The following is a 16841-nucleotide window of genomic DNA, read 5'->3' as shown; positions in this document are numbered from 1 at the left end:
TATTACAATAATATTCTATCCTAATTCACTTGTGATGTAAAAGTTTTTAACTGAAAAGCGATTCGAAAAACACGTGTAACTCTAGCTGATATGGCAGAGCCTGGTCGTGGAGGCTTTGTGTTTGCATCGGCCCTTCTTAAGCAGCTTTTAATTTTAGCGTCACGTTGAAATTGTGTTTACCGGTGTATTCTTATTTTCTTGCTTCTTACTTTCCAGAAATATGACAAGTTTTTATATAATACAATGTTACCATACTTTTTAATTTACAAGTATTCATTTTTAAAAATACAGAAGACACCAAACAAATACTAATACGGATATTGCGTGACTCTCAAAGACCAAACAGCTGGTACTCTCTCCCTCAGCCCTACCAAAAATAGCCCAACATCTTTCTTGTTTATTCTCTTCCAATTTCTCACTTTAACTGGTATTTTTACTTCATATTGCCTACATCAGATAAACTACAGTAATTGAGGTTAGATATTGTTATAAATTTGATTACGGGTCCTGGCAGGTACCGTTAGAACCACCTGACCCTACCAACAGTGTTGCAAGTCAGACAGCATTTTTTTACATTTTGGTGTTCCATTTGTTAATTTTTTTTCTGTGGGTTTGCATAATAGTATACTGTTTTACCTACAGTATTGTAAAACGATTTGGGAAAAGAAATACTGTAACTAAAATTTTAAAAGGAAAATTTTGAAACTGGCAACTGTGTAGATGACCTGACTCACATCATATTGATGTTTCAAATTTAATTAAAAAATTTATGTATCGATAAATAAACTTTTAAAATGAATACTTTATGTTTTATACTCCTGTGCATACCATACCATGCATTTGGCTACTTTGGGCTTGCTAGTGATGACGCAAGAGATCTGCCCTGGCAACTGTACCGACACTCACAGGGGCGGTGCTAAGGCTGCTTCCATTGTTTACTGTAGTTACTGGTAAATATTTTTCAACCTAACGAAAACTATTACTCAGATAGAGGTCGAATTTCAACTTTTGCCCAAAAATTTGGTCTTAAGAACTCGTGCTATACACGGGGTGTGTATATGTATATATATATATATATATATATATATATATATATATATATATATATATATATATATATATATATATATATATATATATATATATATATATATATATATATATATATATATATATATATATATTATATATATATATTCTCATAAGAAAAAGAGCCACAGCCATTAAACGAATATTTACCTTTTCTATCTTCAGACCACCAAACTATTTTTGTAATCCTTCTGTACAATATCCCACACTTCTTCTTATCCTCCTTACAGTGTCCAAAATGAAATTGCCAGTGGAGGATCAATCATCATCTGGAATAAATCCGAAAATATGTTGACATATAAGCCAAATTATCAGTAGCAACACCAATATACCTGTAGTGCACTCTAGTGGCTAGGTTTCTGCTGTGAGGGAAGTTCAACTAATTATCCAGTGGGAATTCTGCAGGTAGTGTGGCATGAATTGGTGAAGAAAAGGATTTAAAAACATTTATACAGTGGCTACTGAAAAACATTGGAAGCAAGAATGAACTCGCTTTGGTTTATGTATTTCAAGTGACCTAAAACTTCATATAAAGCAAGGTTCTAGAGAATCACGAATCTGTTATATACTATAGTGCATTCCTCCCGACTTACAACCTACTCGATTTACGCACTTATGATCTGCCCAGTTGTACCAAAATTTGGTCAACTTAATGTGGTTTTTGAGTCCCAAAGTCAGTAAAGGACAAAATTCACTTTTAAAATGGCTGGCAAGTTTCTAAAGTGAGTGTTTTGTGGTGCTGAGAAGAAAAAGAGACACCCATTTTAGATTTTGTGTATAATTTATATTTCTGACTTACGACCTGGATTTGGGTCCCTAATCCCGTCAGAAGTCGCGGAGGAGCTGTAGTTTCACAATATTCTTCCTACAATATGATAATCCCAAAACAACAAACCTACATGTACTGTAGATAGTGTAGTGGATGTACTGTAGATAGTGTAGTGAATGTAATGTAGAGAGTGTAGTGGATGTACTGTAGATAGTGTAGTGGATGTACTGTAGATAGTGTAGTGAATGTAATGTAGAGAGTGTAGTGGATGTACTGTAGAGAGTGTAGTGGATGTACTGTAGATAGTGTAGTGGATGTACTGTAGATAGTGTAGTGAATGTAATGTAGAGAGTGTAGTGGATGTACTGTAGAGAGTGTAGTGGATGTACTGTAGATAGTGTAGTGGATGTACTGTAGATAGTGTAGTGAATGTAATGTAGAGAGTGTAGTGGATGTACTGTAGATAGTGTAGTGGATGTACTGTAGAGTGTAGTGGATGTACTGTAGATAGTGTGGTGAATGTAATGTAGAGAGTGTAGTGGATGTACTGTAGATAGTGTAGTGGATGTACTGTAGAGTGTAGTGGATGTACTGTAGATAGTGTAGTGAATGTAATGTAGAGAGTGTAGTGGATGTACTGTAGATAGTGTAGTGGATGTACTGTACAGTGTAGTGGATGTACTGTAGATAGTGTAGTGAATGTAATGTAGAGAGTGTAGTGGATGTACTGTAGATAGTGTAGTGGATGTACTGTAGAGTGTAGTGGATGTACTGTAGATAGTGTAGCGTACTGTAGATAGTGCAGTGGATGTACTGTAGATAGTGTAGTGGATGAACTGTAGATAGTGTAGTGGATGTACTGTAGTGTGTGTAGTGGATGTACTGTAGATAGTGTAGTAGATGTACTGTAGATAGTGTAGTGGATGTACTGTAGAGAGTGTAGTGGATGTACTGTAGATAGTGTAGTGGATGTAATGTAGATAGTGTAGTGGATGTAATGTAGATAGTGTAGTGGATGTAATGTAGATAGTGTAGTGGATGTACTGTAGATAGTGTAGTGGATGTACTGTAGATAGTGTAGTGGATGTACTGTAGATAGTGTAGTGGATGTACTGTAGATAGTGTAGTGGATGTACTGTAGATAGTGCAGTGGATGTACTGTAGATAGTGTAGTGGATGTACTGTAGATAGTGTAGTGGATGTACTGTAGATAGTGCAGTGGATGTACTGTAGATAGTGTAGTGGATGTACTGTAGAGTGTGGTGGATGTACTGTGGATAGTGTAGTAGATGTACTGTAGATAGTGTGGTGGATGTACTGTAGTGTAGTGGATGTACTGTGGATAGTGTAGTAGATGTACTGTAGAGAGTGTAGTGGATGTACTGTAAATAGTGTAGTGGATGTACTGTGTAGATAGTGTAGTGGATGTACTGTAGATAGTGTAGTGGATGTACTATAGATAGTGTAGTGGATGTAGTGATGGTGATGTATGGATAGTGTAGTGTAAATAATGTAGTGGACGTTGTTAGTTGATGTAGTGATGATGATGTAGTATCAATAGTGTACTTGGTGTAGTGCGTGGTGGAAGGCAGACAAGAGTATGGAGGAGGTGGGTTGTGTGTGTGGTGGAGGTGGGTTGTGTGTGTGTGGTGGAGGTGGGTTGTTTATGTATGGAAGTGGGTTGTGTTGGAATAAGTAGATCTTTATGGACACATCTTAGGCTCTATCATACGTTCACTAAAGATTTTTTTTTGAACGGTTCATCATATATCGTTATTTCTATTAACATTTCTTTGGATCATAATAGAAAGCGAGTATTGTATAATAGTGGGTTAAGGTATCAGAATACAGTTACCCAATGGTGTAAAATAATTGACAAGGTTGTTATGTGATTGGGTAGTTCCGGGTTCAACTGGCATTTGACGCGGCGCGCTGCTACTGGTAAAACCAAAATTCTTTTTTTTGTTTTATATTTTACATCGCTGTTTCTTAACTTTCACTCTGGATTTAAATTGCAAGGGTTAAGATGAATATATTGGTGAAAATCTACATGAAATAGAACAGAAAAACAAGAATAGGGAGTTCACACGTATTATTGTTGAATGCACCTTCACCAACACAACTCCTCCCACCCAAATTGCCACATTTTACTGTTATCTTTGAAATATTAGTGTACCACCAACATACTGAATCAATAAACACATGACAACAAAAATGTCAAGTAGCAACAAGTTTTGTTCAGAAAATGGCAGCGTCCTCACCTGCAGGAGACTTGTGTACAGCCTGTCGGTGTTTGGGTCCTGTCAATTGCGATTTGTTGACACATCACCACCGTTTATATACCAATAATGTCAGTTATTTCTAAAGTCTCTATTATCATTCACTTCAATAATCCATCAAAACACAGTAGATAAGCCAGAGGCTTCAGTATTGTAAAGAAAACGACGAAATAGTCCAGCAATGAACGAGTTACTCCACCTGTTCCAACGACTGACGCTTTCTGACCACTGGCCACCACACGGCGAGTATTGTTGAAAAAAATACCACGAACGTGACTTGACGCCCTCTTTATTCTCCTATCTTTGAGAGTATATGTTACTAACTCAACGTAACTTAACCTAACAATCCTAGGGTAACTTTCTGTATATAAATAAGGATACACTGTTGATTCAGTCTCTTAGGAAAATGTACAAGAGCTTCTGTTCGTAGTACATCTTTAACATTTAACGTATCATCTTTGATACAAGACGCTATTTTGTCTTTAGTTTTCGAATTTATGGATTCTCTCGGATTCTATTACGCAAAAATACTACTTATATAATATATTGATAAGTAAAGGCATCAAAACTAACCTTTATACAAGTCTTATGTCAAAGATTTCGTAGAATTTACTGGAAAAGGGACCATACTGGCTCCAAGTTGCTGGTGAATGTTGATAACAAACCCTCACAGAAAACGGAATATGTTGGGGAAAACTATACTGTAGATGTTACAGCAGAAGTAAAGATAATATTTATTTATTTATTTATTTATTTATTTATTTATTTATTTATTTATTTATTTATGTATTTGTTTATTTATTTATTTATTTGTGCTTTTATTTTTATCGTTGTTGAATTAGGGTAAGAATACTCTTTCTATTCAAACTTCCGTCTCTACCTCCCTCACACTCTCTCTCCCTCCTGTTCAACCTTCCCTCTCTATCCCCCTCTCTCCCACTGCCCTTCACTCTCTCTTCAAACTTCCCTCCCTCTTTAACTACCTTCTCTACCTCTCTCCCTCCCTTTGACAAGTCCTTCCCTCATTCCTACACAATACTGAAGTCCTTCCCTCAATACTACACAATACTGTATGTCCTTTCCTCAGCCCTACAGTATTACATAGAGATGAACCTCAATGATCCCAGACAAATATTATACAAAATCCCCCCCAAAAATTAAAATAATCATTGGGACTTAAGACTCAATCCTAGGGGGCCTAATCTAATAAAAGTGAAACCTCTATTTAATGGACTATATGAAGAGGAGTCTATTATATTGAGGGCCCATTAGATAAGGTAATACTGAAGCAGATAGCTAACACCATAAAGTCGTTTGATTTCATCTATTTTTCCACATTTTGTTTTATGATAGTACTGTACACTGTACGGTATACACAATAAAAATGATACATTTTTTATTATAGTATTTTTTTTAAGTTTTCTTTATCTACAATCATAAATCACCTGTAGTGGGTTGGGTATGAAGGAGGGGGGATACTGTGTGGTAAAACTGGTAAAAACTGATCATATGACACTAAAATGATGTCTGTGTTTTGCAAACAACCAAATTTATTAGTACAGTAAATATTTCTCAGAAAAATCCATTGTTGTTGGTGCGTGTTGCTGTCTGCTCTTTGTTTACAACACAGTCGCTCAGTCCAAGTGTATGTTCATGTTCACAAAAACTTTAAATTATACCATGATGCTTCAACAAAGTTGCTTTAATTGGTACCAGACAACAAAATACGTAAATTCTGATTAATATGGCAGGGGGGGGGGGTGAGGTAAGGTTAGGTTGGTTTCTTTGGTTGGTTAGGTCAGGTTCTATTAGGTTCTGTGCCTTGTCATATAATTTTTAGTATTCATCTGAGAAAAAAGAATCACAAATCAAACAATGCATTCTTGTGTTAGCCTTCTGCTCCAGGATTCCCGAAAACTTTAATTTAATAAGGGGCGGATATTTTGCCGTGATCGGCAAAGTTCCTACTAACACTATTTTCCCCATGAGTGTGCTCTGGTTGGCTAATCGTCCATTTCTGGTTTACAACGCAAGAACGATCTGTGACCATGATTGGCGGCATTTGGCATTTATTTTGCCACAAGTCAATCATTGTGTAGCTATAAACATACCTAACCAGAAGTTGTTGTTCAATTTTGTTGATTTTTTCCAGACATTCTTATCACTATAAACGAGGCAACATTTACTAGAACCTAATAAGCCTGACCTAACCAACCAAAGAAACCTACCTAACTTCCTAGCTGGGAGGAAGGGGGGGGGGGGCGTCCCCGCCATATTAAACAGAAAGTACTTAGTCAATCAAAGCAGACTCACAGTAAAATAGCATTAGTAGGAACTTAACCTATCATAACAAAATATCCACTACGATTTCACAATCTATATGGATGAAAGTTTTTATATCAAGGGTCCATTACATGTGAAATGCCAAATTAATATATTATATGGAGAGAGAAATCCATTATATGGAGGTTTCACTATTAAATGCTAATAATTAGGCTGAGATCATTAAAGTGTGTAAGCCATAAGTGTAGGCTCACGTCAACAAAGGTGGTAAAGACACAAACAATAACTTTACTCTGTACCAAGTTTAAAAAATCTGTCTGTTATTATACCATTTTACTATTAAAGGTAAAGGTATAGAAGAGGGTGACCACCAGAAGGAATTGTCCGAATCGGTTAAAAAAAAAATTTCTACACTAATATCGTGATATTAACAAAAATTTTAACGACAATGCATATAACCTAAGAGAACCTGACCTAACATACCCAACCTATGGGCTTGTTAGGTCAAGTTCTATTAAGTTCAATGCACTAGCATGTTAATTTGTGTTAAACAACTCATCCTAATATTGGCGTTGATATTCATCGGCAATGGCAAGGAGCAATACGTGGAAGCGTTCACCATCATTTAGGAAATGTCTCTTGAAAAGGGATTCAGCGAGGTAATCAACAAAAATGGCACCGGGAGAATTGTGAAGCGGGATGGAGTAAATAAAAAGATTTTCGGGTTATATTGGGTTCTGTGCATTTTCGTTTCCATTTCTGTGTTTAATATACTGCAATGTTATTTGCATTATATTAGAGAATAAATACAAAATAATGCATAGAACCTAATAAAATCTGGCCTAAAATACCCAGCCTAAGCGTGTTAGGTCAGGTTCTATGCATTGTCGTTTCCATTTTTTTATTTATTCAGTAGGCTCTAGCCAATAAGGTCTAATAGGTGCCTGAAAAAAAACGCCATTATTAGCAAAAACGTTTTTTGTGTGTCATTAAAATACATATAAAAAGGGTTTATTGGTGCCGCCGCCCCAAGAATTTCACCCATTTTTTCCCCTTTGAAGCCCTCCTAACACTTTTTGTTAGCTGAAATAAAATGAATTGTTATTCAATCATCAAAATAAAGAATTTGAGTAATATAACACTTACCTTGGGGTAGTATTTGAGGTGCTTGGTGTGATAATTGTTCCGAGGCTGGGGCATGGAGGCTACACCGTCAAACCTTCGCCCACTTCCCTGGAGCCATCTCCATCCCCACGATGGCCTCTCGCACCTGGTTCACCCACTTCCGTTAACACTTCATAAAACCCCGCAAAGTCAAAATCTTCAGGCATTTCCCCAATGTCATCAATGTCTTCATCAACTTCAACCTCTCTCTGTTGGTCTTCCTCGGCTGGCCGGCGTTGTGAAGAACGCGAGTTATGAGTGACTGCTGCCGGGGGCGGCTCGTTGTGCTGATAGAAATAGTTTTACAAATCCAATCATTTGCTCCCTTTCACCCAAGTCAATCTCAATGTCTTGTATCATCTCTTGAAGGCTGGTACAGACACCCAATAAGAGTGACAGCTTCTGTGTCGTCACTTTCCTCTGCTCAGTTTCCCCTGCATCACCACACTCATTTTCCCGTGTGATTTTATCAAGATATATATATATATATATATATATATATATATATATATATATATATATATATATATATATATATATATATATATATATATATATATATATATATGGCGTTGTCCTAACTCATCCCTTATTCCAAAGACAAAGAAGAGACGGCAAAATTTTTTTTTTTATTTATGTTGGACTTACGACCTGGATTTGGGTCCCTAACCCCATAGTAAGTCAGGGTCTAGCTGTGTGTGTGTATGTGTGTATATATATATATATATATATATATATATATATATATATATATATATATATATATATATATATATATATATATATATATATATAATGTAAATCCACAATGAAAATGTGGATAAGATAAATCTTGATAAAATCACACGGGAAAATGGTGGTGTGGCACTGACATGATAGTTTCCCACATCACAGATGCCGCTGTGATTCTTGTTCAGCTGTGCAGTGGACAGGTTGAGAGCCCAGAGCAAGGCAGGGCCAGCAAAACACACCTGGGCCCGTGTTTCTCATGGCCAGAGCTGAATAGCTGCTCCGACAACCTGCGGTGGTTACGGATACCAATATAGAGGGGTGTGGGGGTACCTGGACTCCTGCCATGGAGGCTGCTCCAGAGACATCCGATGCTGTCGAGGTGGGAGGGGCAGTGCTGTCCCTCCCCCTCTCCATCTGCTCCTACAGCACTTCATGAGTCCAACCTTTAAACGGCATCTGCCACAGTTACCACAAGGTCAATTGGCGGTGAACAGAGGTGGGCATTCTTCAGTGGTGCAGGAAGACACACTGGCTGCTCATATGTCTGGCCTGCACGCTACTCCCCCAGAGACGTCACTGAGAGAGTACTCCGTGGAAGCACCAGCAGCCCTGGCAGCGACCTCACATGAAAGACACTTTTTACGTAGGCAGTCCACGTGTATATACACACTTTAGTCCTGAGTTTTCTTGCAATCATGTACTCAGAAAGGTCACCATGACATGTGGGGCACTCAAATCCACAATTCATCGCCAGCTGTGTGCATCTCTGGAAGTAACTCATTGTCTCACCTGGGGTCTCCTCATCCCTAAAAAACACTCCATGTAACTGCCTGGTTAGTCTACCGAAGGGCCAGGCTGCCCACTGCATCCAGAGCCTCACTTGCCTTGAGGTTTTGCAACTGACCAATGGTGTACCTGGAATCCAGGGCACACTGTAACTTTGAAGTGCAGTGTAGACGGATGTGTTGGACTGTTACCCCATCCGACCGTCCACTTGTGCTGAAGGACAGTGTGGCTATCTGGGACTGCGGGGCTGCGATGGCCATCTGTTGAGCTTGGAGGGTCAGCTGGGGGGAGTCATTTCTTAGCGTGAGTGGCGTCAGACAAGGCTTGCCAGCAAACTGACTAGGGACTTGCTGGCGGTCTTCCTGGTGAGCCTCTACAGAGTCATGTAGGCTTAGCTTGGCTCCCACAAAGTTCTTGACTGTCATTGCACCATGTTGGGTCTTGAAGAAAACATGCCAGGGTTTTCTGTGGTTTAATGGAGCCAGAGAACATGTGAGTGTAATGTCAGTCAAGTCTCAACTGCCTATGACAGCTTCAGCTGTGAGCGGCGATGCAAGATGCCGTACAGCTCGACATCCCACACTAGGTGAATAACTAAATATTATACTAGTCAAATTCCCTTATACAGTATATATCAAGAATTCATAAGAGCCCAACCACATTCAGAATTCCCGACCAGCACTAAATTAGATATTTATAGAAAAAAACTGTGTATAAGAATAGTCCTAATGAAATGTAAGCAGTACACAGTACAGCATTATAAAATAAGAGTACAGGTAAACCTCTATTTACAATGGGGGTTACATACCCAAAAACCCCATCACAAATTGAGTTCATTATAACATGGGATTCAATGGAATATGTTCCCAGCCTGTTTGATACATGCACTCACCACATCATTAAGAACAAGCCTGGTTGCTTCACCTCCAGAGACACTGTTTTCCTGGGCACCTTGGACTTTCCAGACACAGGAGCCTCAGCAACATGCTTGCTAGACATTTTCAAAATTACACTGCTCACTTCAGTCAAAAAAAGAGCAAAAGCACTCCACAATCACAACGTGCAATTTGAATGTTAGTATGTCCTCTCACTGTAAGAAGAAAAACGCTGATAACAATGCAACGACAATGATAGTGGCCAACACTACTTACCTCATGTTCACAAATACAGAGCCAAAGCACTTTACAGCCACAAAAAAACACTGTAAAATCACTTCACAGTCACCAAAACAGAGTATACAATCTGAATATTAGTGATAAGGGGAAAAAAAGCCACCAATGATAAGTAACAACTACAATACCAACAGATAATCGTTGAGTAACACGATTACAGGCAGATGCATCACTATGGAACACAGTGCAGGACTGTAGTGCACTAGGTGGCTGCATGGTGGTACACGGGTAGATGACCCCGTGGCTGGCAAATGCAGTGAGAAGCGAGTTAATGCGATTATTTTTTTATTGTAAATAGGAAGGTGGTTTTAAAATATCACCATTGTTAAAGCGAAATATTGTAAATACTAGAGAGATCGTAAATCAAAGTTTACCTGTATATAAAAAAATAATGTTTTATTATTTTGAAATGTATCTACTATTTTCTACACATAAGGGGTTTGGGATTTGGTAGAGGGTTTTAGACAAGACTTTGAAGTCTATGCATATTTCTCTTTTACTGTCAGAGAAGCAAGTACAGTACTGGACCAAGGAACTGACATGAAAATTAAAGTCGACAAGTTTGTAATTTTATTTCATTTAAACATAAATCTATTTTTATTTACATATCTTAATTATCATACTCAATTGCTGTAATAATATAGACTCCTTGCCATAACAAATTACCCAAAGACTATCTATCATCTACTCACTAGCACAACACAAACTAACAGTCAAGACTTGCCAATGTTGGCTCACTAGAAAAGCTCTGCTCTAGATAAAGACTATGAACAAGAGTCTCATATCTAGACACTAACTAGACACTACTGGGACAGATAATAACAGATTCAATCAAAACACTCTCCTAATCACTTCCTATTTTGCACACTTGTATCTTACACACACGCACACACACACACACACACACACATATATATATATATATATATATATATATATATATATATATATATATATATATATATATATATATATATATATATATATATATATATATATATATATATATATATATATATATATATATATATATATATATATATATATATAAATAAAATTGCAAAAAGAAAACTGTGTGCCAAAGAGAACAAAGGCATTTAAAGGTAACATAATGATCACGCAATTCCACAAATCCAAAAGACATTTGTCCATTATATAGGAAACTATAAAAATCTAGATCTAGGCTGTGCAAAGCTATAATTTTAACATGAACCTCATTATACATACTCGTCAGGTCTCTCTCAGTGGAAGAAACGAACAGTACTTAAATGTGTTTCGTCTGAATAATATAAAAATGATCACGAGTAATCCGACGAGATACAACGTTTACTTGCTCTCCCCAAAAAATTTGCAAGTTTATTCAAAATACCAAAAAGTGTGCAAAAAAAGCAGTGCATGGTAATCAATGACATTGGTGCTTTATCAACCCAAATATGGAATCTGAGGTTTAAAGAATGTGTTGCAAAACACTTGATGAATCACAGCTACAAAAGTCTTGCATTATTGGGATCTGCAGCTTTACTAAAATAAATATTTGACAATCTTTCCTTTAACTTACATCTTCTAAGCATGTTTTGTAATAGGCACACATGCAACTGGAAAAACAGTATTGTTTTCTTCACTTGAACTGTGCAGAGAGAGAATACCATCTACCACCAAAAAATTGATAGATTTGTTCCATTTAGGCAATATCAACTTCACCTACAACAATTAGGAAATTAAACAGGAATCTCAAAGACTTTTCTTGCCTTATCTTGAAATTTAAAAGATAGTTAAAAGCTACTAATCTGCCACATTAATAAAAATTTAAATAAATAAAATAAAAAATCCTAATTAAATGTTTGACATAACTGCATTAGTAAATTTAAATGTGTAATCTTTGAGAACAAAACTGAATATATAGCCATCAAACTATTCCTAGTTTGTATAAAATTTAAAGGTTGTATTCTGAATTTCAAGGTTATTCCATTTAGCCAAGTCATCCATGGAAGCACTCCTTTAGCTTTATAGAAAATGAAATTTTTGTCGTTTTTTCTCCTACCGATGACGATTTATATATTTTTGACATACTGTATTAAATCCAACAACAAACTCCACAATTTTCTTTGCACACCAATTTTAATATTTTATATTCTTTCACTCACCTATATGACTTCCAATTCTGGGTGACTCACAACTGACTGAGCAAATGTTTGACCAGCCTGAGCAAATGTTTTGACCAGCCTGGGCTGATGCAGCTTATGACAATTCTTGATCTATTTTTGACTATACTTAGATGCACTTTCTCCTGTTTTCTTGTTTGTTCTCTCATACATCTCTTGATCTTTCTTCCCACTTCTTCTATGATGTATCTTTACTTATGTAACCTTCTCCTACACACTCCTTAAGAAGTTTAGAGGCTTCTTCATCGTCTGACAAGAAACCGAACATACAGCATTCTTCAAGAAATGTTCCAGGTAAAGACTACATTTTAAAAATGTGGTATTGTTAAGACAGCAGATTCAATCTCTTTCAAGCCTTTTCCTGCTACAATGTAGGATGCCCAAAAGCAAGGGCAAACAGACTGTAATGGAAATATTTAGGAAAAATTATGCTGTACCACCCAAAAGGATGATAAAAATATTACATAAATAGTACAAATGGTTTTGGCTAATTAATCCTGTCACTGAACTTTAGGCAATAGAAAACAAATCATCATAAATAATTCAAATAGACCATATGCTTCGACCTTGGAATGAAGAATGAGAGGAACGACTAGGTATGAAAATATATCTTTATACTGTATCTATATTAAAAACGATCAAAATATAATGCACAATTATCAACATGCCTGAACAAAATGCCAAAGGAAGAATCTTCAACTTATTTTACATTTACCTAATTATGTCCAATTATTACTTGAATGCCTATGTTTGCTTCAAAAGTCCATACATTGCATAATGTTTTATTAAATGCATTTTAATCCTTAGGATATACGATAAATTATCCTTCAAAATCATAGTTACTGCATGAGCATGTGCAATTATCTTATCAGAGTAGTAAACTTTTAAAACACATAAAATATCTGATCGATGTTAAAAAAATAAGAAAGTCAATATATTTTGTGATTGTCAAATAAAAAATACAAATAACAAGTAATGTGAACAGGAAATATATAACACAATCTCATTTATGTAAACAAAGAAATTAAAGACAAGTCACAGACACTGTTAACACTTTACTCCTCTATCTTACATCAAAAGTATTTCTTCAGTTAACCTAATCTTTATTCAGCTGATTAAAAGTGCAAATAATCAAGAATATGCAGCAACATGTCAGGTTATGTGGACTGAAACATTTTATAACTATTTGTCCTCACACACTTCTGTACTGTAATATACTTGTAACTCCCTCATTCTCCACAGCTGACTTCATAACTATTTACCAGCCTGTACACACTACTGCATACTCTGTGCCATATACTCTGAGAGATATGTGTCAATATGGTTCTATATAATTTTTAAAATAAGGGCAGCCGCTCCCTATTAACTTGCTGTGCTCAAGAACTGCAACCTCACTATCATCTAGACCCACACCCATTCTCTACTAGTCACTAGTTTCGACTCACTTTGTTTGACTTTCAAGTACGATACCTGTATTCTGAGACCAATAAACTTACACTTAACTCCTCTGACTGTATTCTTATGGATCACTTACAACTTTCAGGTCATCTAACTACATGCTGAGAAAGCATTAGAAAGAGCAAAGTATAAATCTAGTTATCCTTGAATACAGGTAATATTTGGCTAGACAAGAATCAAAGGAATATGAATAGATCAAAGATTATTTGAAGCTTTGGTTGAGAAAATAACATTAATTATTAAATAAAGGAACTTGCTCAATTCATCCATCAGTTAAGCAAGGAAATAGTTTAAAACTGGCAACAATGAATTCATCCTTAAGAATAAATTTTCTTCATAAATAATTATTACCTAATATGTCATACTGGTGATATTAAATGGATGCTTACCACAAGCAATGCATACATATAAAAATTTGTGTTTTGTACAGACCTATTGGCTTATTATATGACAAAATACTTATTGTGACACTAATTATATAACTAAGAGAACCACTGGCAGTAACCTTAAGGATGACATAGCTTAGTTTTCACTCTTCTTCACTCATTTGATTTTCTGTTCCACTATTCACTCTGATAATATATTTAGTTTATAAATACTAATATATAAATATTTATATATATATATGTATATATATGTATGTATATATCCGCAGTACTTAAAAATTCTTTATTAATTCAATCTTAAGATAAATAAATTTGTCTGGAATGCCTGGCAACATCCAGAAAATCTTCAGTTTATTGGCCACAAGAAAAAGAGTGCCTTTAGTTCAAAAACTCTTGATGTGTCATCTTCACTGTCAGCATTATTAAAAATTTCCTCATTAAAAATTTCCTCACTGGCTGCACTCCATGTGTATTGCTTGTCCTCCTGTGCACACTCTGTCCCCTCCCCCCTAACACACCCTCAGCAAGGGTTCTTCAGTAGCCTCTTAATGCGGTAATCATACACTCTTCTGCAAAAAAAGAGAAGTTCTGGCACCACACAACCTGGAGGTTGGCGATCTTTACGGCAATAGCCTTCTTCTGGATCTGGAACTGGCGTTGCTATTGGATACACACCTTCTTGAAAGAGGCGGAGAAACCGTCTATATCTATGAGAACAGGAAAAAAGGTTAAAAATAATTAAGTGCACAGCAGTCGTGTACAGTACTGTATAGGTAATGTCACCAGTGGTGTTTAATCTTTCACTTCTACTGGAAGGAGATACAACACAAGAGTGAGAGATAATAGTTTAGAATGGACATTGTAGAAAGACTGGTCTACCGTTCACCTCTTCTACCAGGGTTCAATATCCTGTGTGAAGACAAATATTATTTTACGACAATACTGTAATTCAGAGGAAGAAAGGTGGGACTGTGTAGAGTGCGTAGTTTTTAAAGAGTCAAGTTTGGTGAAACCATATGCGTGTTGATTCTTAAAAGAGATTGTGGGTTATGCTTGGTCCTACACTAATGAATGAGTAGGTATTACCGTATTAGAAAATTCAGCAATGAGTTGATGCAAGGAAAAGTAAAAGGTTTTTATCAATCAACAATATTGATCTGTGTAGAGTTACTACAAGGTGGATAATTGTCTTGCTTACATGAGAGGATTGCTGACTGAGTTCTGAAGACATTTGAAATTTATAATCCTTTTCCATTTGAAATGTCTAAGAGATCGAAATTTAGATAAAACATTACTTATCTATTTTACATGGAGATGGGTAGAGGCATAAGGTAATGAGAAGAAAGGTCTGAGTGACTTAAAATTTTGGTGTTGTATGCATGAATTTATGCAGTTTCCTGTTTACCAAATGCAGATCAATACTATTGGAATGAAATTGCAGAAATAAGGACAAAACTTGATCCTTAATTAAAATTAAAACAATCACAGAAAAATTTATGGAAAAAAAATGGATGGCTTTGAATACCTATCCTAGTGTACAGTAAGATTTCATATGTCGTGGGATTTCTTGTGTTTGGCGTAAAATATCGTGAATTTCGCTAGATTCAGCCAGCTGAATGCGTGATCCAACAAGCTGAATGCTGGCCACCGTCTTGAATGACATCACAGTCCTCACACCAGTTACAGTCATTTCTGCTACAACTCGTGTTTTGTCAACGTGAATTGGTTGCAACGCGATTGATGAATAGGGGAACGCTGTTTGTAAAATGCGAACTTTTGAAAAGAATGTTGGTTATAGCACGATTCCATCCTCAACGTTTTAAGCGTGGAGCGGGGTTATGCAATGTTTACAGATCACGTTCGACATCACATGTTCAATTGATTCGTGTCCTTTGTTTGCAAAGTGTTTTTTGAGAGGTACTCTGTATTTTTATTTATTTATTTATTTTTGCAAATTTAGCTGTTACCCATAAATACTAGATGAAAAGAATAAGTAAAAAGAGTGTTTCGCACTGAGGACTAATAACGGTTTACACCAGCGCTCAGGTTCTCAACTGGCTCAGCCATGTTAATATTGTTATTATTATCCACTCTGCATCTGTGTTTTTCTGGCTAAATAAACTGTTTCAATTTATTCAATTCTGTTTACATCACGAGATTAGTTGAATCGCGCGGTTTCTGTCAATTACTCCGTGATTTTTGCTATTTTCTCCAATTTTGTTGTGTTAGTGATGAATATGGAAAGACAAAGTCAGAAGAATGTTCCCAAGAAGCGTTCTGGTGATCGAATTGCCGGTGGTGAACGTAAAAGAGGTTTACAAGAATGCAACTATCGCGTTGTAACCCGCACCATCCTAACGACTGCCCGGGCTGATATTGTGTGCTTTTGTGGGTGGTGCTACCACCTGTCGAGTCAAGATAATAGCCTCTACCTCTACTAGGGGTCCTACTGGTGGGGGTGGGACAGACCCACCTAAGCGGCCAAATAAGGAAAAGGAGAAGTGGGACTATCATAAGGGAGTTAAGTTTGCCAAGTACTGTACTCGATGCAGGATAAGCAG

General features: G+C 36.4%; 1 protein-coding gene across 1 annotated transcript in view; it reads right to left on the bottom strand.

The window, feature by feature from the left end:
* Nucleotides 1–10830: 10830 nt before the first annotated feature.
* LOC121871987 (mucin-17-like) overlaps nucleotides 10831–16841 on the bottom strand; it is a 57434-nt gene continuing 51423 nt past the window's right edge. The window contains exon 9 of the mRNA XM_042374607.1: nucleotides 10831–14987. Within this exon, the coding sequence (XP_042230541.1) occupies nucleotides 14801–14987 (187 nt within the window). The 3' untranslated portion in view covers nucleotides 10831–14800. The remainder of the gene's footprint in view (nucleotides 14988–16841) is intronic.

This window comes from Homarus americanus, unplaced genomic scaffold (assembly GCF_018991925.1).
Source record: "Homarus americanus isolate GMGI-L3 unplaced genomic scaffold, GMGI_Hamer_2.0 scaffold51476, whole genome shotgun sequence".
Classification (NCBI taxonomy): domain Eukaryota; kingdom Metazoa; phylum Arthropoda; class Malacostraca; order Decapoda; family Nephropidae; genus Homarus; species Homarus americanus.
This window is presented reverse-complemented; position numbering and strand designations above follow the sequence as displayed.